The sequence below is a fragment of the Ochotona princeps genome, chromosome 27, assembly GCF_030435755.1.
Source record: "Ochotona princeps isolate mOchPri1 chromosome 27, mOchPri1.hap1, whole genome shotgun sequence".
NCBI classification, from domain to species: Eukaryota; Metazoa; Chordata; class Mammalia; order Lagomorpha; family Ochotonidae; genus Ochotona; species Ochotona princeps.
Window position 1 is genome coordinate 12,133,834 of NC_080858.1, and position 27,549 is coordinate 12,161,382.

At 38.6% G+C, this 27,549-nt stretch overlaps 2 protein-coding genes across 2 annotated transcripts in view; both read right to left on the reverse strand.

Annotated features, from left to right (window-relative positions):
• The window catches only part of LOC101530134 (solute carrier organic anion transporter family member 1B3), a 42,239-nt gene extending 28,607 nt beyond the window's left edge, over positions 1 to 13,632 (reverse strand). Inside the window, exons 1-2 of the mRNA XM_058655660.1 lie at positions 13,525 to 13,632; positions 3,094 to 3,239 (exon numbers count right to left, since the gene is read on the reverse strand). Of these exons, the coding sequence (XP_058511643.1) occupies positions 3,094 to 3,174 (81 nt within the window). The 5' untranslated portion in view covers positions 3,175 to 3,239; positions 13,525 to 13,632. The remainder of the gene's footprint in view (positions 1 to 3,093; positions 3,240 to 13,524) is intronic.
• The window catches only part of LOC131478074 (solute carrier organic anion transporter family member 1B3-like), a 39,311-nt gene continuing 22,688 nt past the window's right edge, over positions 10,927 to 27,549 (reverse strand). The window contains exons 6-15 of the mRNA XM_058655661.1: positions 25,660 to 25,806; positions 25,366 to 25,464; positions 22,793 to 23,035; positions 21,511 to 21,675; positions 19,982 to 20,177; positions 18,256 to 18,421; positions 16,610 to 16,794; positions 14,057 to 14,121; positions 13,525 to 13,642; positions 10,927 to 11,320 (exon numbers count right to left, since the gene is read on the reverse strand). Of these exons, the coding sequence (XP_058511644.1) occupies positions 11,107 to 11,320; positions 13,525 to 13,642; positions 14,057 to 14,121; positions 16,610 to 16,794; positions 18,256 to 18,421; positions 19,982 to 20,177; positions 21,511 to 21,675; positions 22,793 to 23,035; positions 25,366 to 25,464; positions 25,660 to 25,806 (1,598 nt within the window). The 3' untranslated portion in view covers positions 10,927 to 11,106. The remainder of the gene's footprint in view (positions 11,321 to 13,524; positions 13,643 to 14,056; positions 14,122 to 16,609; positions 16,795 to 18,255; positions 18,422 to 19,981; positions 20,178 to 21,510; positions 21,676 to 22,792; positions 23,036 to 25,365; positions 25,465 to 25,659; positions 25,807 to 27,549) is intronic.

A 27,549-nucleotide genomic window follows, 5' to 3' on the forward strand; every position in this document is an offset into this window, starting at 1 on the left:
TCAAATTTTTCTTTTGTATTTCATAGCCTTTTCTTTATCTTATTTGTTTGTTTGTTGTATTACTTTATGATACCTTTCCATTGGCTCTGGAATTTTCTCTTGAAAATCCCTCCCCTACTGATTTCCCCCATACTATTACAATAGAAAAGCTCTTTATAAACAGTCCTAAGTCCATCATCCTGCTATTTAAATGAATTCTGATACTGTGCATTCAACTTAAGTGTTTATTACCAGTTTAGAATATCTTTACCACTTTAAGATACTTGAGGCAGCTGCAATGGAATATATTAAAGAGCTAAAGGCTCCTGCCTTCAGCCTGAGTCAGTCCTAGCCACGGGGGCCATCTGGGGAGTGAACAAGCAGAAGGAGGCTCTCTCTCATTCTTTTTCCTCTTCCTTTCATGCCTCTGCCCCTAACCCCCACCTCGGCTCACACTCTGGGTAACTGTCTTTCAAACAAATAGATACACCTTTATTTGTTTGATTCCATCTTCGTGTTTTGGACTCCATCTTCCTATTAATGTGCACCCTCATATGCACAAGTAATGGTTCAAGTATCTGGGTCCCTACCACACACAGGGGTGGAACAGACTGAACTCCAGACTTCTAAATTTTGTCTGTCCCAGCACAGGCTGCTGCGGGCTTTTGAAAAGTGAAGAGTGGATACAAGATCAATCAATCAATCAATCAATCAATGTCTCACTTTCTCCCACCCCAATAGGATTTTTTTTAAAAAAGACTTTTACCATATTTTAAAATAAGACCTCCTCCCTGCACCTTCCTCCAGGGGGAGGGGGAGGCAGCTCTCCCAGGTCCCTCCCCCAGGGGAAGGGTCAGGCAGCTCTCCCAGATCCATCCCCTAGGAGCCCAGATCACTGGTTTTGAGGGCTGATTATAAATTTGGGAAGACACACAGACAGACCAATTCCATGAAACCTGATTGGCTGAGAACAAAATCTGAGGAAAAGGCAGTGCAAAATAACCATCTTCTATTATATGTTTCCAATGTATTCCTTGTGAGCACTCTGACACATTCCTCCCTGTTGTGTCTGCATCTGCAAGTCAGTCCCAACATGTGTGCACACTTGCTTGATCCTGAATGGTGTGATCTCAAGGTGGAGTTTAGATGTATGGAATAAGGGGGAGTGCTAAAGATCCACTCAGGAATTCCCACTGACCTGATCACCTGGAAAACACTAGCCTTCTTTTGTTTCCTTGGTCTTTATCAGGCTGCACGGAGCATGCTTTATGCACACTGCCCATGTCCTAACTCGTAGCTTCTCTTCCACATGTTAACAAGGAGCACTCGGAAAGCCTGCCTTTCTTCAGCCAGTCTGTCCTTCTGCATGAACCTGCAGGTGAAATCTCTGTGACACTCACTGTTACTCCCTAAATATAACATCCAATTCAACTATATTAATCAATATTTCCCTTCAACCGCTATGCAGCTTAAATATTATTCAAATATTTCATCAGAGTTGGCTTGAGCAGTTATCTCTGAAAACAAATAGACTTTATGTTCCCTGGTCAAAGTAAAAACGCATCTTTACATAACATTCTTAGAGTTGAGTATGATCTCTGTAGTCTTTATTGAGTTAAATAAGAGTACAACTAAGTTGGAAAAAAAAACTTAAAACATACTAGGATACTGGCTAAAAAAATGATTGTGACTGATTATTTCTTCAAGTCTTACCCATGGCAGGGTTTTAATGCTTTGAGTGGGCTCAAGGGCTTTGGACTTACAAGGCATGTGACTTTGGAACTTTGCTGAGTCTTGGTAACATCACACTGTGTTATTTAAGAAAGCATCCCAGGATTTCTGGCCTAGCAGGCTAAGGAAACACTATGACACAGGCATTCCATTTGGGATCCACTTGTGGTTAAGTTCCTGCAAACGTTCTGGAAAATAGTGGAAGACAGCCCTAGTCTTTGCACCCCTGCACCCATGTGGGAGATCCAGAGAGCTCCTGTCACCTGGGCTCAGCCTACCCTAGCCCCAGACACCGCAGTGCGGTAGAGTGAGCCACTGGATGAAAGATCTCTCCTCTCTTTCTCCCTCTTCCACCCTATGTAACTCTGCATGCCACAGAAATAAGCCTCTTTTCTTTCTTTTTTTATAAAGGGAATCCAGGGCCCAGCGCAGTACCCTAGCAGCTAAAGTCCTCTCCTTGAAAGCCCCGGGATCCCATATGGGCGCCGGTTCTAATCCCGGCAGCTCCACTTCCCATCCAGCTCCCTGCTTGTGGCCTGGGAAAGCAGTTGAGGACGGCCCAATGCATTGGGACACTGCACCCGCGTGGGAGACCCGGAAGAGGTTCCTGGTTCCCGGCTTTGGATCGGCGCACATCGGCCCGTTGTGGCTCACTTGGGGAGTGAATCATTGGATGGAAGATCTTCCTCTCTGTCTCTCCTCCTCTCTATGTATATCTGGCTGTAATAAAATGAATAAATCTTTAAAAAAAAAAAGGGAATCCAAGTATTATTTAATGCCTGTACAGGTTTTTTGGGGAATAAAACCAAAAGGCAGAATTGCTGTTTTAATGATTAACAAATGGAAAAATTACATGGCTTTCCTAAGACATCAAACAAGCGTGTGGACCAATGTTATTGATCATCCCAGACCTATTATATCTCAGCTCTTATTACTTCATTTTTTTTAAAAAAAAACGTCCTTCTCTTAGGAAAAAAGTTTAAACATATCAGGGTCACAAAGTTATTTTGTTATGAACAACATAGTTACTAATCTTCAAGCATTAGAGGTTAATTCTAAAAGATTTCTCACCTAATATTTAGCACCTATCTTGTTTTAAACACATTGTATAAGCATCTCTTAATTCATCAAGAATCAAAGGGATATAAAAATATTTCTAGATTTTTACATTGATAAATTGTTAAATATTGCTGCAAAAACACATTCGTCGCATTTAATAAAGGCTAATTTATACCTAAGTGTATCATTTTTTGTTCATTTTAATGTCTGCTTAGACTGACAATTCTAATACAACATGCGTTCTTTCAAACATTGGCTGACTTCATATCTGTAACAACTTCCCCATTCATTTGTTTTAGTTTGGAATCATGAAACTTATTCTACCTTGAATCCATCGCAGATTCTTCCTCTCTGTTTCTTTGAAGGTTTTGCCTCTGTTGCGGTAGTGGGTTGATTTTGGTCCATGATGGAAATGAAGAAACGATGGGAATGTTTCCAGTTGCTGTTGATGCTTGATGAGAAGGGATCACCTGTGCAGGGAGCAAAAGGATCACTTAGTTCCTGTTCATCACACACACTTTGGAGATGAGAAACGCTACCAGGTCATCATCACTAGTCACTAACATGCATTCAGGGTCCATGGGTCCCGGCACTGGGCAAGGGGAAGGCTGAACACAAAGGGAGGAAAGAAACACGCACACACCTCCCAGCCTCGGGAAGAGAAATGTCTGTGGGGAAACGGAGTCAAGCAAGTGAGAGACTCTGCCAAAGGGCTCTTAAAAATGCTCACAGAAAACTCATAGTAAGGAGAAAATCAGGCGCAGGCTTTCAAGTTTTGGCACCAAAATAAACAGTTCATTTCATTTATATTTCCCATTATTCTCTTTTTTTGACATGCTCTCTTAGGACCATGGTCTAGATTATATGAATAAGCCATTTTCATGATAGAAATTAAGATTTGTATACTTTATACATGTCTACAAAGTAATATTTACAAAAGTATGTACATGTTTAATTTATCGTTATAGCTTTTGCAATATGCCCTGAAAATAGAGCATACCTGAAGTAAGTGGAAAACAATGTGCTAAGTGGTAACTAGAATGGTCCGGCACGGTTGCATGCAGAGGGCAGCTGTGGAGTGAGGCTCAGCAAGCAGGTCGAGTATGAATCTCATCTGCTTTACAGTAGAATGTCAGTGTCACAGCACAAGGCATGACAATTTCTACAACAAAGTCCTTATCAATAGTCCTATTAAAGTGATATTCATACAAAAAGCACAGATTCAATGTAGTGTTTTGACAACAATTCTTCATCTGTATTGCACCTCCCTGATTTCCTTTTCTTTTCCTTTTCCTCTCTCCCTCCCTCCTTCCTTCCTGATATATGCTGTAACATCTATGGACATTGGAAAATGTTGTGTTAAGCAAAAATAAGCTAGTTCCAAAAGACCAGTAATAGATGATTCCATTTGTATAAAATATCCAGCAAAGCAGAACTGTAAATACAGAAAACAGATAAGCAGCTGTTCAGCATAGGGGATGTTTATCTGGCTTCTGGTACAGCTTTCTGGGGAGCAGCATGTGATGTCCTTGGGTTCCTGCCACCCATATTGGGCACCTGGAAAGAAGTCAGTGCTCTGGCAGGAATTTGGAGAGTGACCCAATGGCTGCAAGATCTCTCTTCTCCTTGGCTCTGTTTCAAATAAATATTTTTTTTAAAAAAATTAAATACATATAAAGATAATACACTTTCTAGAAGTCGGTGAAGATTTTGCTGTAAAAAGTGAACTAAGGAAAAAACTGAGCATTAATCTATCAATTAGGGACTTAATGACTATCTGAGTTATAATTTCTCTTACTGTTTGTACACTGTAAAAGTTTCACTTGCAAATACATGATCACATATAAATAAATAAATGGCCCACTAACAAATGTTCTAACATAAAATCATTAAATACAATCTAAGTTGTTACCAATATGGGATAAATATATTATAGACAGTGGGGGACTCTAATTATAGAAAACTAAAGAGGTCCTAATTAATAGAAAATTAAGTACATTCAACCAGACAAAAAAGTATAAAGCATCGCTCATGGTATGTGGCTATGTTAAAAAGAATTTGTTTAATTAAAATTGGCATCATATTTCTAAAAATGTCCATTGAAGTCCAACGGTAATACATGTTTGTGCTATTGACACGTTTCAGAGAAGTAGTACAATTTGGTAATAAGCATCTAACCAGGGTTTTTCAGACCCATTTCAGACCCATTTTCTTCAAAGTTTCATGTGTATAGAATATAAGAGGGAAAGAAATTCAAACTTCATTTTTAAGAGGTATGGGTTTCCCTCTCTACCTACAATGCCAGATTCACTTAAATGGCTGAATGATGGACTACACTATTAGAACAATATAGGCGAAAACAGCTGGGAGGGAGAGGGGATTGGGAAGAGTGGAAGGGGAAATCCCTGAGCCTAAGGAGCTGTATCATGAAAAAATAATTTTTTTTGAAAAGCTATCAGTTCCTATCATCTATCTCAAAGAGTGCATAAACCTGAGGATAATCTATTTATAGAACGGATGTTCATCAGAAGTTGGAGGCTGAGGACACAAGCTTATGGAAAACACAAATAAAAATGGACATTTTGGCCAGCTAACAAAACTTTGTTTTTAAAATTTGTGCAGATTTCCTGCAGAGAAAAAGTGCTCAACAGAGAATTTCAAAGGTTTTAAAGGTTCCTACCTGGACTTAGACTCCTCCAGCTGCTGCAACAAGTCCATACTTTATCTGTTGCCAGTCCCTCTTTAAATAATTTGGTGGCTTTTGGTTAATGGGTTCAATGATCATTAACCATCTCATTAGTTCACTGCCCCAAGCAAATAGAAGAAATGTACTAAGCTGATGCCAGGGGTTCAAAATGACACAAACCAGGCCTATATTTTAAGGGTTATTTGCTAGCAGTCTATCCACCTTTTACTCTTAGAGTTCTTTATAGACACATTGAGCTTGTGATAATAACTTGAAAGCATTAAAATCTCAAAAAAAAAAAAGAAAAGAAAAAATAAAGGAAGGAGAGAAGGAGGAAAATTATCCTTGGGAATCATATTAAATTCATAAGGTCTGTTCTTCATATTGGTAAGTTAAAACATAATAACTTTTGGAAAAACTTACAGTTCATCAGAATTTAAACATATTTTAAATCTATGTTCAAAAACTTTCATTTCAGACAATAACATGTATTTATTCAGTTAAGTTGATTCAAGATATTTTCTTTAGAAATACAAATGCAACAGATGGTCCAAAGTGTCTAAAACATTTCCAACTGAAAATGACTCAAAGACATATTAAAAAGTATCTACAGGGAGAATCAGGATGGCAGCATAGGGTAGGAACATGTTTAAATGGATGGGGAAACATTACCCAGTGTGAAGCAGAGAGGGCATTTTCTAGGAAACAGGAGAAAACAGAACAGCAGCAACAGAGGGATGCCTGGAGATGGACAGACACAGCAACGCAGCAGGTACAATGGTGTGGCGTTGCAGTGACCAATACCCCAGCAGCATTCAGTGAATGGTGATCTGAATTGCAGTGGCAGTGGGAACTCCACCAGCAACAAGGTGGGAAGGGACATTCACCGGGAGCTCAGGAGGAGAACCCAAAGAACTGCCCATCCTGCTGGCCTGTTTGATTTGATCAGGAGCAGAGACAGTGTGGCAGGTGCAAGACAGTCAGTACAGGAATAGGGTGGATTGTACAGCCCAGGTTCCCCCCTAGAGCTGAATTAGGCATCATTTTGTGTAAGGAGGCAAAGGCTATGGGACAGGACTGCACAAGCACTGAGATGGGAGTGGACTCATTTTGGGCTCAGTGAACTGTAACAGGTTCTACCCGAGTCAGCTCCAGATGGCCCTCAGACCTGACGGCCAGCAGAACTCTAGTAGTGGCACATCAGGTGCAGTTTTGTACAGTGTGGCAAAGGCTTTGAGACTGCAGGGACAACAGTGAGCTGCGCATGCTCTAAGTTGGGAGCAACTCAGCTCAGTGCACTGCACTGGTCCTACAGGAAAATAACACCAACTATGGCACCATATGGGTCAAAATAGGTCCGTGTAGACATCAGGTCTAACGGCCAACAGGTTCTGGCAAGATCAGCACCACCAACAACCTAGCTATATAAGACACTTGGTGTCCCCATAATCCTGGGACCTTCTTCAACCAGAAGTGGGAGAAAGGTTGTGCAGACAATGGGGCAGCCTCAGCATGGTATCACAGGAGGTGGAGACTGGTGAGCCAGGAGCTAGAGACATGGAGACCATGGTGGAAATTTAACATGAGAACCCAGATCTGGTACTTGATGGAGGGAGTGGCACAAGTGACCACAAACAAAGAAATGTGTACCAACTACAATGAGTAAAATTGAACTGTAGACCTGGGGTGACAGAGCTTAGAAACCTGTCCCAAGGAGAAAAATCTGCTAACCAGAAGTACAGTGACCAAGAGCAAAAAAGAGACAAAGGCACAATGAATATTACTCAAGACTCCCCTGCAAAGGATCAAAGACCCTTGCTGAATTCAGAGTTCACTGAGGAAGACATTAAGAAAATGGGGGATATAGAATTCAAAACACTTGTTATTAAGCTTCTTATCAACAATGAGAAGCACATAAATCAGGCATTCAAGGAATTTAAGGAATATGTCACACTGGAAATGAATTAAATGAAAGTTGACATTTCAGAAATGACGTATACAGTGGAGCAAATTAAAAGTATAACATGTTATGTTATGAATGTTATATGTTGTGTATAAACTAAAAGTGAAATGTAAGTGAGGTGGTCACAGAAGGTGGCTAGGAACTCGCATTTACTTTTAACATATTGGTTACTCATTACTATGTCAATTAATTCCATAATGATGTAAATTTTTGCTGATGGTACGTTGGAGCTTTCAATTGACTGGGATGATACTCTGCTGGCTCTGTCTTCAGACCAGAGAGGGTATACCTAAGAAGCCATTGAACTTGACTGGACAATAAGATGCTGGACTCTATGTTTGGTATATGCTTGTAATGGGGGAATCTCAACTGAACTTGAGCTGTGGTTATGCAACAAGGTGGAGGAATCCACCCTGGTGGTAGGGTTTGGGGAGGGGTGGGGAGAACCCAAGTACCTATGTAACTGTGTCACATAATACAATGTAATTAATGAAGTAAAAATAATTTTAAAAAATTGGAAAAAAAAAAAACCTCAGCAATCTCTCAAAAAAAAAAATACAGTGGATAGTCTCCAAAACAGAATGAAGGAGGCAGAATAAAGAATCTCAAAATAGAAGATATTTCCTGTCACCAGAGGGAAACAACCAAAAAGCTGGAAGCAGAAAGAAAGCTGGGTCAAGCTAAAAGAAGTATTCAAGAAATGAAAGAAACTATTAAAAGGTCAAATATAAGAGTTATGGAGTCCCAGAAGGTGCAGAGAGAGGCTGGGATTAGAGGTGTATTTAATGAAATAATAAGGGAAAATTTCCCTAGTCTAGTGAAAGAACTGGGAAACAATGTCCAGCAGGGGCACAGAACTCCCAGCAGAGCTGACCAGCTGCCATCTTAACCCGACACATGATAATCAAGCTCTCTTCAATTGAACATAAGGAAAAGATCCTTAAATGTGCACGTGAAAAAAAATCAATTGACATATAAAGGAATGCCAATTAAACTCACAGGAGACCTCTCACAGGAAACTCTACAGTTAAGAAGAGAATGGAGTGACATAGCCCAGATTCTAAAAGGAAAAACTTGTTAGCCCAGGATAACATTCCCAGCAAAGCTTTCCTTTGTCTTTGAAAATGAAACACAATTCTTCCACAGTCAAGAAAAGTCAAAAGAATTTGCCTCTTCCAAACCTGCCCTACAAAGGATACTTCAAGATGTTCTCTTGGAAGACAAAAGGAATAGTACCCACCAAAACCAAAGGTAAACATGAAGCACATCCCAGTACAATGACAGCAGAAGACTAAATCAATAAACAACCCATTGCTAAAATCACAGGACCAAAGTACCACCCATACATATTAGCCCTGAATGGAAATAGCTTAAGTTCATTCAAACGTCATAGACTAGTAGACTGGATTAAAAAACAAAACCCATCTATTTGTTGTCTAGAAGAGACATATTTCACCAACAAAAACCAGTGGAAACTATATCTCATGGATTTTGATGTTTTTGTTTTTGTTAGTTTCATCTCTTCAAAACAGTTTCTTCTGATTAAATTATTCCATGACTCATAGATCATACAGTAGCATCATTTTCTTCAAGAAGGTTCTTGATTTTCTTTTTCATTTCTTCAGTGACACATTAGTCACTCAGTAGCATGTTATTAAATTTCATGGTGTTAATTTTGTTGTTGTTGATTCTGTTTTGTGGCTTTTCATTTAAGGGGATGTATAGTAACTGTGTAATAGGCATAGCATATCTAGCAGCATGTTGTTTAACTTCATGGCATTGTAAACGTCTATTTTTCTTCCTGGTGTTTTGTATTGACTTTTCATTTTAGGGGATGTATAGTATCTGTGTAAGGGAGACCGTCATGTCCAGATGTGAGGATACTACACAGTATGCATTTCTACTTCCAAAGATGGACTCCCACTGGAACTGTTTAGTGTATCTTGACAACAGGACACTGACTCTCTGCATTGTCCATGCCTGCAATGATGGACATATGACTGTTCATGAATACCTATACTATAGTAATGATAATATAGGGGAACCCAGTGAGGGTGGAGGGAATTGGGGAGGGGATAAGGGAAATCCCTGGATCTATGGAACTGCATCCATCATACATTTATAATAAAATAAAAAAGAAATAAAAAGTATCTACAGCCTATGTCAGTATTTATAAAATAAAAGACACTGTGATTTTTACATTCGCAATGCCCTAACGGGTTGTGGACCAGCACTGATCTCCATGGAACAGCCAAATAAGTCATTGCTTGCTCTTCTGGTGTTAGCTCCTTTCAATGTTAGCTTTTCCAGTTGGCCACCACAAACCAGAGACAGCAGACACAGCAAGCCATGAAGTGGGACTACAATATTTATTAATATTAAAAGTATCACAATTTTGATGTTGTCTAAAAATCTTTTAGTCAGTGAGATTTAAAATGCTAGTGTTTAGCATCCATTACAATGCAACATTCATCTATTTGTACTCATTCAGTTTACTTCTGATTCTGGTTGTAGAAAGAGAAAAGGTTGTGTGCACCCACAAATAAAACACCAAGTCATGACTGTTGATAAATTGTTCCACAGGTTTCATTTCTCCCAGAAAACATGCATGTGGAACGGAAACACATCTTTTAAATATCTTGATTCCTCAAATTCAGTTCATCTTCATGAATTTCCATAGCTCTCTTAGAAAAGTGATGTGTTTTATAATGTGTTGACTGATGGTTACAGCATTATCATTTGGAACATCTGTGTTTCTTCAGCAGTATTTTAATGGGATGTTTGAAGAAGATGCATCCAAGTTAGTAATCAACAAAATATCAAGGACCAGTTGACAAATCCTCTGAAAGAAGTGACTTCAAGTGAATAAGCCATTATCATAGTTGCGTCAATTCTACATCAGGCTCTACTTCAGGTTTCAGGAACACAGACAAACCAAACATTTATTTTTCGTTGTTTTGTTTTGCTAAAGACTCTTCTTTCTGATGACACTTGCATATGTAGGCTACTAATTTCTCTCCTACTTTCTCACTTGTACTCATTTTCAACTCACAGTTCCACTAAGAACTGCAATTCCCTGAGCCAATAGTAGTTCTGCTTGAACGACAACTAATCAAGTTCTCACTTTACATGTGTATGTGTACAAATATTACCTACAACCATAGTCATATCCACAGAAGAAATACATCCATTTTAAGAGATTCATTTATTTATTTGAAAGCAAAGAGAAAGAGACAGAGGAAAATTTCCATCCAGTGATTCACTCTCCAAATGGCTGCTCTAGCCACAGATGGACCAGGCAGAGGCTGGATTCAAAAACAGAATCCTGGTCTCCCACAGGAGTGAGAGGGGCCCAAGTGCTCAGGCCGTCTTCCACTGACTTCTCAGGTGCATTTCCAAGAATCAGAGGTGGAGGCAAAGCTGCATTCAGAGAAGCATGCCCAAGGAGGATGCCATGGCACCAGTGGCGGCTTAACCTCCCACACCACAGTGCCAGCCCCTGTTGTCTTCAATTTAGAATTTCTTTCATTATAACTGAATGGGCTCGTTCATTGTTATTCATTGTTCTATCAACTGTAAAAGTGGTAGAATTCTCCATGAAGGACCAGGAACTGCTTGAAAATGACATCTTGGTGTGTCACCATTATGTTGAGCGGAACTGCAGCAGAAGGGTTCCTTTGGTCGTCCCTTAAATATGTGCCTCGCCGTCTGCTCCAGCAGAAGGTACGGAATGCCCATTGCTGCTTAAGGATTCTAAGTTTGCATCATCCAAAGCCTTCTTTCCATTCTCTACTGACTTGGTCTTTTTTCCTTTAAATTTTTTCTTCATGACAGAAATGAGCACAACGTATAAAATAAGTGCTAGGGATCTTAAGAATGTAGCCAAGCCCAGAAATCTGTTTCTGTGAGAAGAGATATTTGAAAAAAAACAGTAGATGATCATTTTGAATTCTGTTGCATATTTACAATGTCTCCAACACAAATGTAAAATCAAACAAAACAGAAGTATAAATCAAAAGCAATAAGGTAGTCATTGCTTTTAAATTTGTTTTGAATTAATTTGAAAGGTTTATGAAAGCTTGGAAATTCCTCAACTCCAGTTGGTCAGCGTTCCTCACACAGGAAGAAAAATACTCATCTCCAACTCCCTCAAGCCTTCCTATCCAGTTCACCGGGTGGGACAGGAACTGAGAAATCTGCTTAAAGTTCATAACCAAGAGGCCCAGTGTAAAAGACAGAGGACTGATCCTTCTGCACTTTCTACCACACACTATAAAAGCTTTCTTAGAGTAATTCCTTTTACCTAATTCATTATTTCTAGCTACCAAGAAAAAGTTACAAGCCATAGAAAAAAACCATAATTTAAAACGTAATTGCAGAGAATAAGCAAGCCTCAAAACTTGAGTTAGGACATATCACAGAAGTTGACATGATCAGAATGGAAATGTAACTGTTATGAACATGCTACGGAGTGAATGGACCAAGTGGATAGCATACAAGCACTGAGGAGTGATGGAAGCAGAGAAACAGACATTCCATGAGCAACACTGGCATCAAAACTTCTGGGACAGAAATGAAAGACACTTTGATGATTACAGAGAACACAGCTGAAGAAAGGGTCTCTCGGTTTGAGGCTATCACAAATGAAACCTCCCACACTGCAAAGCAAAGACAAAATAACCAGGGAAACAACACATTCAGTAACTGCAGGACAAGTGCCAAAGTCTGAGTCATAGAGGGGAAATGTAGGGAGAGAGAGAGAGAAGAAAAGAAAGAAGAAAGGGAAGGGGGGAAAGGAAGGAATGAAGAAAGAAAAGGAAGGAAGCGAGAGAGAGAGAGAGAGAGAGAGAGATCGGAAGAGGGGAAGGAAGGAAGATTTAAACCAAGCAGGCAGGAAAAGGGAGGAGGGGATGGAGGGGCTGGAAGGGAAGGAAAGCGAACGAGTATTTTGAGACATAAATCAGTGTCATCTACTAAACTACAGATGAATGAAACTCAAAGATCAAGCCAGGTAAATGTCAGAAAAATTATAACTAAGCATAATTGTAAAAATCAAAGATTAAAAGTAACCCCAAATAAGCCAGAAGGGAAGAAAAATTTTATTTTAGTGTTAAAAAAAACTACATCTGGCTGCTTTTCATTAATTTTGCCAGCAAGAAGAGAATGGTATGAAATATTTTAAGTGTTTAAAGCAAAACCCACCAATCCTAAATCCTGTACCTTGTGAGATTATCCTTCAAAAGTGAAGTAGGATGAGGAATATTCCAAACATGAAGTAAGATTCTGTCTAGAGACTCATCTTGCAAGAAATACTGGAAGAAATTCTTCAGAAAGAAAATATAAACTAAAGATCAACTCAACTAAAGATCACTCAAATTATAGTTTTTAAAGATTATGCTGGTGTGAAAGCAATAGGCGGTAGTGGAAACCACATTACGGAATTTGCATTTTGATCTCCTAGGTGTAGTGTGCTGCTCTCATGTGCTACTGGATAACAGGACAGAGCTACAGGAGGTCGGCATTTATGTACTCACGGGGATAAAAAGTAGACTCTGAGCAGTGAACTGAGCTGTCAGAATTTTTAGAATACTATGTTTTACATTTTCATGTCCTTTCATGTCTATTAAAGAAATCTGTGTTCAACACTTTGTTATAAAATAAGCTGAGTGTTAGATGCTTTTGTCCCATCCCAGACTCACAGGAAGTAGTCTAGATTAGTTAATGCAGGTGAGGCTAAGCTTTGAAGTTCAATGAGTTCCACGCATTAAATGCATTCTCAGCCTTAACTGGGATTAGCATGACATGACTATATAAGTAGGGTTTTGGAAACAAAAAGATTTGAATGCAAATCCAGGACTTCGGATTTTTTAGTTGTCTTATTTTGATTGTCACTGTCCTTGAAAATAGTTCTGTCATATTTAAGTAAAAAGGAAAATGTATGTGTTCTATCATTTAACGATGATCAAAATGAGTTATCAGACGTTCTACAATTAGTTTGAGTTTAGTTTGCTGTAACTAACATAATTATCAGATTGAAAATGATACTCTTTAGGAATTAATACAGCTAGAAGAAGAATCAATGAATGAGATGTTCATAGCAACTTACCCAAATAATACAGAGTTATATAACCGACAAGCTCCTCGGGCACCACAGCTGGTCACGGACCACTTTAAGCAAGTTATGTCAACAAGAGCCCCAAAGTATATTGGAGCTAGAATCCCTCCTGAAATGTGAGGTGATAGGATATCAATCCAAGGATCATGTCTCAACTATAACTGGATGATATTTCACATTGATAAATTTTGCATTCAGTAAAGGTTGAAAATATTGGGAGACATTTGCATCATTGATTAGCACATCTAACCAAGAATCCCAAAGGCTCAAACCCGATAGGAATAAGCTTGCAAACCACCTGCCATCCTTTGAAATGGATAACACAGGTATGACTCCTTGGCTGTGACAAATTGTCGTTACCTAGAATCAACAGTCAGTAATTTTATGTTCTGTCTCCTATTACTGTCACTGACCATAAAAATAGAAATGATGTCTACTTAATCTCTTTGTAATTTCAGTTACATGCATCTGTCAGTATTGATAGAAATATATCCCAAATCCACAATTTCCACATTCATTGTACCTAGTGTCCGAATAATCAGTGAGTGGAAACCCATTGCAAGTGACTTCAATTCAGGCTGAACAAACCTGGAATCAGATAGAGCAAAAAGACACATCAGCACTTTAAAAACAACAAACTGAGCTCAAAGTTACAATATTTCTCAGTGTTCTCTTCCTAAAGACCGAATGAAATCCCTGAAGTAATAGGCCCACATTTTGACAACTAGGGTTCAGAAAGTTTGTGGAAAAATGCAATTAGAAAGTAATTTTTAGGAAAAAAGCTTTTTGATTCATGTATTGCTTTTTATAACAGTTAGTTTTTATGAACTTTTTAAGTATTGCCAATATAAATAGATTTCAAATATTTTATACTAAAATAAGCTTTACTTTTAAACACATTTTCCACGAACTTTTAAAAAATTGACTTATTTATTTGAAAGCAGGGTTGCAGAGAGGGTGATGAGGGAGGAAATGAGTGGGAGACAGATATACAATGAATATGATCAAATCTTCCACCTGCTGTTTTTCTCCCCAAATGATCACAACGACATGAGCTGGAAGTGTCTTCAGCCTCAACTCCAAACACGTATTCTTTTCAGGTTTTTGGACCCAATCTCTTAGGCAGTCTTCCTATGTTTTCCAGGCACGTTAGTAGGGAACTCAATCAGAAGTGGAGGATCCAGGACTCAAAGCATGGATCTTCTGGGATGATGGCATCCCAGGGGCAGCTTAGCCAACAATGCCACAGTGCAAGCTCCTGGATGAGCCTTTTGAAGTTCAGTTATATAAAGTTACATTTAATTAATTTCAAAAAGCAAACACCTGAGTGGTAATTCTAATTCACTTCATTATCCAATGAATTTTGGTTTTAAGAAAGTCTAACAAACATGTTCGCATTGAAGTCTTAGAAAAATTCTGTGAGAGAGGAATTAGAATAGATTTAGTTGTGCCTATAAAGACAGTGAAATTGTGTGGTTTCGGTAGTTAACATAGTCTATATGAAAACAGAAGAAACTCTTATCTGTGCATAGTATTTAGAAGCTTCTTTTTTTCCATTATGTTCAAACCTGATGCTAGCAGAAATTTCTTTACTAAAATATTTCAAAAATGATATAATGCAAAGGGCTCAGAAGAAGTGCGTGCATTCTAGAACTTTTCTTCTTTAAATTCTTATTTTTCATGATACAGTTCCTTCCGCTCAGGGATTTCCCTTCCACACTCTTTCTCCTCTCCCTCCCATTGTGTCCCCCTATATGATGACAATAGTACAGTCCTTCAACAAGTCAGACTTACGTTCCAGATTTTAGAGAGCACGTAAGTGCATTTGCTTGGAAACTCATTCACTCATGCAGAGAGTTATTTCCTCCATTCTGTTTTTCATATTTAAAATCTATTTTATTTGCTTGTCAAACATAAAAGAAGGTCGGAAAGTGAGAGTGAGAGAGTGAGCATGCACGTGAGCGCACAAGAGAGAGCGAGCGGGAGAGAGAGAGAGGCTTGTGCTCCCTGGTTCACTTCCCAAATGCCCACACTAGTCCTCAGTTCACTCAGGGTCTCTCACGTGAGTAACAGGGCTGTGATTACTTGGACTGTCTCCTAGGCATCAGCACGAAGCTAGAACTGGAAGTAGAGGCAGTGCTGGAACCCAGTCACTCTGTGGGACGTGAGCAGTGCAGGCAGCAGGTGAACAGCAGTGCCAAACACCTGCCCTGCACTTCCATTGGTTTATTTGTTTATTTATTTGCCAAGTGAGCTGCTGACAGCACCATACCCGTGACAGCACAATGTACATCAGGTAAAACTGACAGCACTGGAGTGGCTGGGCCAGAAATTCAGAAGCGAAGGAGATTCAAAATTGTATCTATATTAAAATATCAAATTAACAGACACAAAATATTTTTGCTTTGAACTATTATTGGTTATATTTCCTGAGAGATCTAAGTGGGGTACAATCATATGACCAGCATTTAAGACATGCCTCCTGGGCAATGTCATGCATGGTAGCTCCTGTTTTTACTTTTTAGGGTTTCACATGATGTAGTTTTGTAGGTGTAAGGATACTCTCCTTTCCTTTCCCTTTCCCTCCCCACATTTCTCCTCCCACAATTTCCAGCCCTATTGGAGTAGTATAGTCTTTTAGTAACAGTTACAAGTGTAACATTCTGCTGTTAAGTGCATTGTAGGTATAGACAAAGTACAGACAGTAACATAGTGGCAAGGTGTATTAGGTTCCCAAATGTTTTCTTTCAATGAAAAGTCCATAGGTATTGCCCTGACATGCCCACTAGGACATAAGACCATCCAAAATCAAGGCCTCATTAAATATCACAGATTCCACCACATCTGAGGAAACTGTCAAGCAGCCTGTGTCAGTATTCTTCATTAAAGGACACAGTATGTTATCAAGATCTCATAATGAAAACAGTCAGAGGCAAAATTCCTGCTCATTGTGGCATTGAAGTATCACAGTCATCCAAAGAAAAGGCATTCCTAGGTAACCAGATGTCATGGAAAAACACCACAACGTCTGTTTGCAGTGCAATCCACGGGAAAATCCTTTAAAAGTTGTACCCACCTAACAATCAGCAGGATAAATGAAGGGCCTGCACAGGCAGCGCAAAAACCACTCAGAACATGCACAGCCAAGTAAATGTGGTACTTCCTTGTGCAGTCAGCGCTCCTTGGGCATTCCCCCAAGGAGGCTGAGAAGTTGCTCTTCTGCAGACCAGCTTCTTCCACACAAGTACAGTTGTGAAACACCTGAAAAATGTTTTGAAATCTTTTAGAACACACTCCTTCAAATGTAACAGCTATAAATACCTTCCCTTTAAATGTAAGGAGGTACCATGAATAAAAATTATAATGTTTACATTTAATGAATTTCTAAAAATACAGGTGCTTAAGATTTGAGCAAAAACATTTTTTTTGGATTTCTTTCTAACTAAGAAATCATCATCTATTGCTAACTTTTCATTTATTTTTAAGATTAGGAAAATTAAAGTAATTCATCTCTGGAATACTGTATATACTTTTAACATAAAGTCTGTCTAATATTCTCTATGATCTACAAAGCCCAAGGATAAGAGGTAAGATTGCTGGAGAAACTGAATTTGAGAAAGAATTTTAATCTGCAATTTCTTTTTCTTTTTATTATTAATTCATTAAATACATTGTATTATGTGACACAGTTTCATAGGTACTTGGATTCTCCCCACCCCTCCCCAAACCCTCCCACCATGGTGGATTCCTCCACCTTGTTAATCTGCAATTTCTTGATATTATCAAGCTTTTAATTTCTACACTAGAAATAATATGAGGATATCATTTATGTGCAAGCATACTGGCCAATAACAACAGACTGATACCAAAAGCATTATTATATTTAAAAGGTATCTTACTCATTCATTCATTAATCCATTGTAACCGAGCATGAAAAGCTCCAAACATCCATAGTGATATGCAAGAAAGTAAAACAAAATCCTGTGTGGAGAAGCTATGGCATCAAACCCTTATTCTAAAAACTGGCAATGTAAAAAGAAATAAACAAACATTCTGCCTTCTAGAAGGAACTATGTTTCAGCATCACCATGCTGCCCAGTTTTGAGGCAGATGCCCAGTTTATTGAGACATGCCAGCTAAAACAGGAGGAAAGAACTGGAGAACAAGAAAAAACATCATTTAGAAACCCCTAGTGAAATGAATAGTTGAAGAATCAAGTAGGAAAAGATCATTAATGAGTGCTAAAGGCAATTTGGGAGAGTGGTACGGAACTACACTCAAACTCTGCAGAATGTCCAGCCTACAGGCTATTAGCCGGACTCAAGGAGATGAGAGGAATTACAGAGAAAAGACACCGAATGCACAGGCAAAGACCAAATAAACAAATGGGACTACATCAAACTGAAAAGCTTCTGCACCCAACTTCCAAAGGATGATGTAATTGAAAATCAGACACTACAATCCAATGAGATGTTTCTTTGAGACACTGCGTTCAAAATTGAAAAGGTTCTTTAATCCCATGGAAACAAAAGCAGGGTAATCCCATGCTAAACTCAGGTTACAAAATAATGGTGTGCCAAGCATGATTTTATAGTAACATTGTGCTTATACAAATCACAATCATCACGATAACAAATACTTAGAAGATCTTAGATTCAGTAAGCAACTGCTCTAATCTCTGGTTTTCCTAAAGTAGAGGGGACAGCAGAGATGGATACTCACAGTTGGCTTTGTGTGGCCACTGAAGGATTTGCAGCCTGCGAGACACGGTGATGTGTATGTCACTCCATTGCTGCCACAGACAGGTTCCCATTGACTTTCATCACAGTTGCAATCTGAGTTGCAATGGGCAAGTGGCACATCTAGATGAGATGTCACTGGATAATTTCTGGAATTAGATGACAGACATGTATCAAAACAAGAGAGGAAATGGGGTTAAGAACAGGAAAATGATAGGAGGAGAAAGAGAAAGAAGGGCAAATGCTTTGACAAGGTAGAGAATTGTGTTAAACAGTCATATTATTGTTAATTCTCCATCTGTCCTAAGACATGACTCATGACCAAGAAAAAGTAAAACTTTAAAAATGCTCCCAAGGAGAGTAAGACTTAGATGAGATGTCTTTGTGATCTTTACAAGAAATTTCATACTAGATAAAACACTTCATTTTTCTGACACTTGATATTGTTTTCAATAAAGTAATGGCATTAAACTGAGATTCCTTCAGCACTCTATAGAGTCACATGACAGTCAATGTTATTAGAGCAGAGTGAATTTTAAAATCTACATTTTGCCTAAGAATTAAATACATTCAAATCAGCACTTCTAAGGATTAAGCTTAGAAAATAAAGAACGTGGGTGTATGTTTGAATTCCAATAGCCTCAGTGTCCAACCAGCCCCCTGTTAATATGCCTAGGAAAGCAGATGAGGGTGGCCAAAGTCTTGGCCTGACTTAGCCCAGCCACTGCAGCCTTTTGAGTAGTGAATACTCAGATGGAAGATCTTCCCTCCCCTCCCCTCCTCTCTTCCTCTCTTCTTTTCTTTCCTTCACCTCTCCTCATTTTCTCTCCTCTTCCTCTCCTTGCCCTACGCTTTCTCCCTCCTCTTCTCTCATCTCTCCCTTTTCTTTCTCCACTCTCCTCCCATATCATTCTCTCTTCCTCTTCTTTCTCCCTCGATTTCTCTATCTTTCGATCCCTCTCTTCTTCTGTGTAACTCTGCCTTTTAAATCAATTTTAAAGAAAGTCTGTTATTAGAACTAATGGCATGATGCAGGATCAGTGTTTGGAGTTACTTTGTTATTTCAAGGAATATGAGAAGACTGGAGGACCAGATTGCTAGGGTTCTTAGACCTCTGAACCTCAGCACTTCAGGTGCACTGTATTATTTCTGAAATTTATATTTTGATGGTGGAATGGAAATGCTCAACTGACACGATAAGGAGCACAGGATAATGACTGAAGATTAGCTAGGCTACCCCTAAAGCTAGGAAAATGTTTAGACAAGAAAACATGGCAAGACTGACAACCTGAAATCAATATTGCACAAAATCCTGCACTGGAAAGCTCAGAATAAGCAGAATTAGCTTATGTGGTCACTAAGCTGATGCAAGGGCTTTTTTTGTGGCTTGAACATGAAAATTCATAATCTTAAGTAGCTGGTATATTAGGAGATGATAAAATGGCTGGTAACAACTTTTGCTGTGGGTTAGGCATTTGGCATAGTTGTTAAGATATCACATAGGTTGCCTGCAGCCCATATGGGAGTGACTGGATTTTTTGATTTCTGGTTCCACTCTGCAATGTAGCTTCCTTCTAATGTGGACCCTAACATACAGCAGATCAAAAGTCTCTCTGGTCTGGTCTGAGCCAACTCTGGCTAATGTATGCATCTGAGGAGTAACTGCTGAGATAAAATATTAGACCATTGATAAAGCAATAAATACAAACCCATCATAGGTCAAGGTTAGGCCAGCCACTGGTTTGTTCTCACAGGTTAGCACAAACTGTGAGAGGAAAAATAAGAAGGACAATAAAGAAGCAGAGAATGAAAATGTGGCAATCCCAACCAGGGAAAACTTGAATCTTTTGATGACATATCCTCCTGTAAGCATCCCAGTTGCAAGAGTAGGTATGGTTGTGAGTCCTAGAAATAATGAGAAAAACATTGTAAATATATAAATATGACTTTCTTCACATATTTTTACATATGAACCAAAGTATGTATCAACCAACTTTCCCCAATTTTGGTCCTTCTTAGCTAGAAGGGCAACAGGCCTGGATGGGTTTAAGGAACCAGGGTAACAGATGGGAGATAAAAAAAATTATTCCTACCTCCCAATAATGAGGACCTGAATCCTTAGTAACAAGAGCAACAAAACAGAATCTGAAATTGTTTATTTCCCAAAGGATGATTTCTCTAAGGTATTCCCCCTTCTTATCCTGGAAATCAATAAGAAATCACCACCTTTATGATTGAGACTTCAATCCCATCATTTAAAATTCTTCTTTTTTTTTTCTTCCAAAATGAGGCATTCCAAGCAGGAAGAAAGCACTCCATTTTGCTCAGAATGTTAAAAACTTGAACATTTAATGTCTCCTCCTTTTTTTTTTTAACCAAAACATACGTAAGAGATTACTTCCAAAGTTCATTAAAAATAGGACTGTTCGGGCCCGGCACTAAAGTTTAGTGGTTAAAGTGCTCACCTTGCACTCGCCGGGATCTCATATGCTCACAGGTTCTAACTCCAGCAGCCCTACTTCCCATCCAGCTCCCTGCTTGTGGCCTGGGAAAGCAGTCGAGGACAGCCCAAAGCCTTGAGACCCTGCACCTTTACGGGAGACCGGGAAGAGCTCCTGGCTCCTGGCTTCGGATAGGCACAATACTGGCTGTTGTGGTCACTTGGAGAGTGAACCGTCAGATGGAAGATCTTCCTCTCTGTCTCTCCTCTTCGCTGTATATCTGCCTTTCCAATAAAATAAATAAATAGACCTTTTTTTAAAAAAATAGAACTGTTTTTTGGTCTTAAATTGTTTCCAGTTGAAGATTTCACAAAATGACATGTAGCCATCTCATAAATAAACAAAAACATAATCATTTGGTAAAGAATTGCTGTTGCCCTGGTACAGACTTCTGAGTGAATGTCTACTTGAAACGAAAATGAATTTTACAACCGTGTTTCCAACACACTGGAGTTGTGAAAAGAGTATACCAGAAAATTTTATCTTTTAAGTACATCTCAACATGCTATAGAAAACATACTGCAGCCAAAAACACTGTCTTGACATGGTTTTTAAAGTTTTCCTTTAGGAACTTGACTTGAGCTGCAACTTGGAATCCAGAGCAAAGATGATATTGCAACACTGACAAATTTGGTAAGATTTTGGAAAAATACATTAAAATCATAGCTTTTAAAATACGTGAAACCGCATTTACAATCAAATGGCAACAAGTCAACAAGTCAACAGTGTCATCTTACCAAGCATAAAGTTAGCCTGAGATGCGGACTGACCATACTGCTGCTCTATGTATTTGAAGACGTAAGTTACAAAACCAATAAAGCTGCTGAATTGTATCAATGTCACAAACAAGAATAAAACATATAGAGGATTGGTAATTATGCTTTTCAAAGACGTGAAGAAACCTAAAATTACAAAAATATGCAATTATAATGCAAATTAAACACTTAACATCTTCATCTATTCCAAAATTCTAACTAAGTAGCATGCTGGTAAATGTTTAATATCTAATTTTTTGGCATACATTGATATGAAATTTTTCAAAATATCCATGATAATACATTATGGTGAATATTCCCATGGTGGCTAATTTAAAACTACCAATGTTGCTAGAAGTGGGATTCGAACCCATGCCTCCAGGGGTGACTGCGACCTGAACATAGAGCCTTAGACTTCTCGGCCATCATGACTTGTGCTCTCACACTCCAATACAAGCTGCCTCAAGCACGCCACTGCTTTTCATATAGTGTAATAAAGAAGAGAAAATAACAATAAAGTTGATAAGTGGAAGATTTAAATGGAGGAAGAACTTAATTTACACATGAATTTGTGCTGCATTTTGCTTTTCAAATTATCCAGCATTTCTCCTATTTCAGAAAATTTTTGTCAATGCCTCATTGTGTCAGTCATCTTGTTTGGCTGCTGAGTCATTTTCTGATTATTACTTCTCAGCATTTCCCCATTAATCCTCAGGGTGTATGTTCAAAAAAAATGAATTATCATTGCTGAAGGAGGCTAATTCCTATTATAGATCAATTATTCCAACTATTGCCACTGACTTTCACAACTTTTTAAAAGAATTAGTACGAATTTCTTACTGGAATTTTCAAGACAGAAACTTTTCCTAACTTCCTGCTCCTTTTCCATCCCTCCAACAGAGAGTAGTTAAACTTAGCATTACCACAGACTTAAGGTACTTTGCTGTTCACCTTTCAATATCACCATCAGGCATTATATTACCTCACACCAGCACATGGTATGGTGCTGTGTATCTTTTGTTGAATGAATGAACAAAACATTATAACCTCTTTCTCTCTTACAATTGTACCCTGTGTTTTTCAAATGGTGTTTGACTTATAAGGAACCTTTGACTTATAAGGAACCTTTGATTTCATCCTGCTACTACTCAGAGAATATTTACAAATAGAAACAGAAGTTTTAGAAAAATATCCAGTTGATCTTATGTGCGTGATTATATAGAGATGAACCATATCAAGCTGATTGTGAATATAAACTAGCTACCTGTCACAGTTCCAGTAACTGCTTGTCCCTGGCCGGTCAGATTAGCAGCTTGGCTCTTGTCTTCATCTGTTTTGAGCACATACACAGATTTTGAAGCTTTCCTTTTTTTCTCTGGTTCATTTGGATTTTTGGGCAGGAAGAAGAATGGAATGGAAGAGATAATGCATAAAGTTCCAGCCACAAGGAAACCAAGCCACCAAGCACCAACCCAGCGAGCATCCTTAGGAGTTATTCTGATAGTGCCTGTAAAAAATAAGTACAAATCACTAAAAATAATATCTGAAAGATGGGACGGTCAGGGGAAATGGTGATAATAATTATCATCCCTATAGACAAGAGATAAACTTGATTTCATCCTTCCTAAGTTGTTCTATTCTTGTCTCTGAAACCTGAAAACATCTCATGTATGCTGACACGTTGCACTTGCTGTGGTCTAGCATTCAATCATGATGGTGTGGTTACTGCCAGGTCACATAAAGATGGTGGTTACTATGAGTATGTGATTGGATAACTATTGTCACTGGGTATTTACATTGGAAAATCATTTGGAACTTATTTATGGAAGAAATGCTCCCAATGGTCTGAAAATAGCTCCTGGCACCACCTGGAAATGTCATCACACTCAAAGCAGCCTGCAAGAAATTCTGCGAGTCAATACCAGATCTCCCCTCAATTCAGTATTCCACATTTCCAATTATCTTCAATCCACCAAGAAAGTGAAAATCTCAAGCTCCAGCTTCTTCCTTGGGAGGGAGAGTAGGACAACACCCTGAATGTTGAGATGTATGTGTGTGTTGTCTTCCCTGTATAGGGTGCCAAAGAGACTTTCTGTTCCAGGTGCCCGGGAACTCCCAAGAACAAAATGAAGTGTGGATAAGCACAAAGGTCTCAGGAGAACACAGAAACCTGGGCTGCATTGGTTGGTGGTTTTCTCCAGAACATTGAAGTCCAGATCACTAAAACTTGCAGGTGTGATGGTTTCTTCTTATGCAAGACAGTAACACAAATAATCAACAATAATGAAGAAACAGGAGGACAAGGTCCATGTAATGTAACAAGATAAAACTCCAGAAATTAATTCTAATGCTACAGAGATACGTACAAATTAACTATTAGAGTCAAAAATAACCATCAAGAAAGCATTCAATGAACACAAGATAAAAGTATAAAAGTGACAAAAGAGCTTCAACAAAGAAAAATAAATAATGAGGAAGAAAATGTGTATCTTGTGCAGAGCAACTTAACTGAAATTTTTTGGAGAGGAATTTAATAATATACTGGAGAAGGCAAAAAAAGGGGGGGAGTATTTACTCTGTAAACTTGAAAGTAGCTCACATGAAATAAACATACCAGGGGAAGAAAAAAATGGATTAAAGACCCTGGCTTTGTATCACAATGGGTTAAACTATCACCTGAGAAGCCACCATGCAATTTGGGTGCTGTTTAGAGTACTGTGAGTGACGATTTCCAAGCACAGCATAGAGTTAATCAAACCAACACACTGAAGACCTTCACCACAGATATCTGCCCTCTTAGTGATAGAAGTAATGTTAACCTAAAAGTGCAGGAGAGAAGTCAGGTGCAGTGTGTGAACCTACTCTAAGCCATAAGGCTCAAATAGAAGGCAGGAAACATTTCATTGGCTACTTGCTTTACTTTTTTAACAGCAAAAACTTCAAAGGTTTGTGGCTTCTTGGATAACCACCATGTTATAACGCATATCCAGTCATGACACTTCCATGTGCACCCTTGGCGCATGTGCTCAGCACGCTCTAACTGACACCTGCCATAGGCCAAGTCCTCTAGTAAGATCAGAATAAAATAGGCCCGGCATGGTCACCTATGGCTAAAGTCCTCACATTGCACATGCCGGGATCCCATATGGGCACTGGTTCTAATTCTGGCTGCCCTGCTTCCTGTCCAATTCCCTGCCTGTGGCCTGGGAAAGCAGTCAAGGATGGCAAAAAGCCTTGGAACCCTGCACCTCCAGGGGAGATCCGGATGAAGCTCTTGGTTACTGGCTTTGGATCAGCTCAACTCTGTCCATGTTGCCACTTGGGCAGTGAATAGGCAGAGGGAAGATCTTCCTCTCTGTCTCTCCTCTCTGCACATCTGATTTTCCAATTAAAATAAATAAAAAAATTTTTTTAAAGATCAGAATAAAATGGCCAAAATCACAATGCACAGTGGAGTTGCCGCAGTACTCTCATGTGACTGAACACAGGAGTCACAAGGAGGCTTTGCACAGCAAACTGTCAAGGTCTACACTTTACAATCAACTCACTGTCAAATGGAAAATGCATTTACTGGGGAGAAGCATTTTTATCTTGGTTGCTTTGGATGAAATGACCTACACTGAATCGGTTAAAAATTCCTCATTTTATGCTTATCTGTAAATATGTAGCAGAGATGGGACCTGAGTAATATTTTGTTCTGATTTTCATGCATTTACTTCCTATTCATCACTTAACACAGGAAACAAAGAGCTTGAAAGAGTAAATCCAAATATGTGGAAGAATAATATCTTGCACTTGAGAGACACTGTCATGTTGCCATTGTTTGATTGTACTTACTCAGATCCACAAATCCAATATCCACATACATTTTGGCAAACAGAGATCCCAATACAAAGCCAATGATTGGGCCAATCATTCCTATTGCATTCAAAACACCTAAGAAATTGTGATAAAAATTGTATCAGAATTTAAGGTACATGGTTCTCATTCCTGATTTAAAACATGATATTGTACTATAAATTTGTCTTAATAATCTTTTGACATGAAAGAAATACTCTAGAAACACTTTAACAAAGTCAAGTGTAGATCCAGGATAAGTGATCATGAAATTCAAGATTTTTTGTGCATTACCTAAATAAAAGGAAGAAGTTCCTTCTTTAGCAAAATCATCAATGTAAGAGATGCCCAGTGGGACGATAGGGGTTTCACCTATCCCACGAAGCATGTTCCCCATCAGGACGTACATCCACATGTTGGACCCAGATTCCTTTCCACAACCTGTGTAACCAGAGAGCATTTCATTTGAAACACTAATTTAAGCATTCCTAACAGACATTCATCTACTTGGCAACACTAATTTATTTCATGTAGTAGTTTTTACTTTTTTCCCCAAGTGCTTCATACTCTATTTTTGAAGTTTAGAAAAAAAAAAACAACAGAAAAAGCAACAAGAAATAGCAATGATCTACTTGTTATATACCTGGTGCAAGTCAGCTCTCAAAAACATGTAAAATGTGTTTTATGTACATTATATATATGCATATATATGCAATACATAGAAGTCTGTTTTTTCACTTAATGCTGTTTTTGAGAATTTTACTACATTGTAAATATTTCTTTCATGTCAGATAGTAATGGCAGCCTATTATTGTATTGAATGAAAATTTCATAAACTATTGAGTTCATCTGCTAATATTTCAATTTTGAAATATTTGTGTTGGAAAGATACAAATAAGAATGCTCTGGTGCACAGTCTTGATTATACATTCAAGACTAACAAAGTAGAACTGCACAGCTAAGTATATAAGCATATTTTAATTCTTTTCTAAAGATGCATTTTATTATTTGATAGGCAGAGACAGACAGGAGAGGAAGAGAGAGACAGAAACAGAGAAAAACTCTACCTGCTATTTCATTCCCCAAATGGCCTCAACAGAGGAGTTGGGTCAGTGCCAGCACACAGAACACCCTCCAGGTCTCCTAGGTGGGTGTCAGTGACTCCAGGACCTGGATCATCTTTTGCTTTCTCAGGGGCATCAGCAGAGAGCTGGATCAGAAGTGAAGGAACCAGGACTCGAACTAGTGCTCTTCTACGGAATGGTGGCATTGCAAGTTACTGTGGCTTTGCATGTGGGCCCCAGCTCTGGCCTCAGCATAATTCTTTAACTAAACTCCAGAATGATTTATAAATGGATGCACTTGAAGTGTGAAACATTTTTCCTTCTTCTACCTCAATTCCTTTAAATCTCAATACATGGAGTAAAATTCTATAGTTTTAACATTTACAATTATAATTCATGACAAAGTACGTGATGAGTTCAAACTGGATTGGTAACTCATATTTTTTTCAGAGAAGTTATTTTCTTCATTTATTTATGTAACTTCCTGATTCTTCATAAAACATGTAGGCTCTTTTTCAATTATCTCCTGAAATTATCTTCTTTTCCATATCTAGTGCTTGTAGAAGCTATGGTCATCAATGTTATGGTTCACATGTGAGGGTAATTTTGATTGAAACTACATCACGTAATAGGCATAGTACTGTGCAGAATTCATTCGTTACTGTATCATAGGGATCTATTGATTATTGAGAATACAAAATGCTAGCTTCAAATAATAACAAATAATGAATAATACCATGATCCAGAAAAAATGAAGAAAAGGTTAAATTTAATTTTCTATTAAAGATTGGAAAACTAAGCTTAAGAAAATGCTTACTTATCCTGATATTTCCTTTCTAATTTACTGAACCAAATTTAGCAAAGAAAGAATTATATTCTTTGCTCAATATTAATTGATCTGTGGAAAGTTACCAAGACCGTTGACTTTTTTTTTTAATCAACGTTAAAACTAAAGGCTTTCTGGGACCTGGTATGTTGGCCCAGTGGCTGAAGTCCTCGCCTTGAACGTACTGGGATCCCATACGGGTGCTGGTTCTAATCCCAGAAGCCCCACTTCCCATCCAGCTCCCTGCTTGTGGCCTGGGAAAGCAGTAGACGATGTCCCAAAGCCTTGGGACCC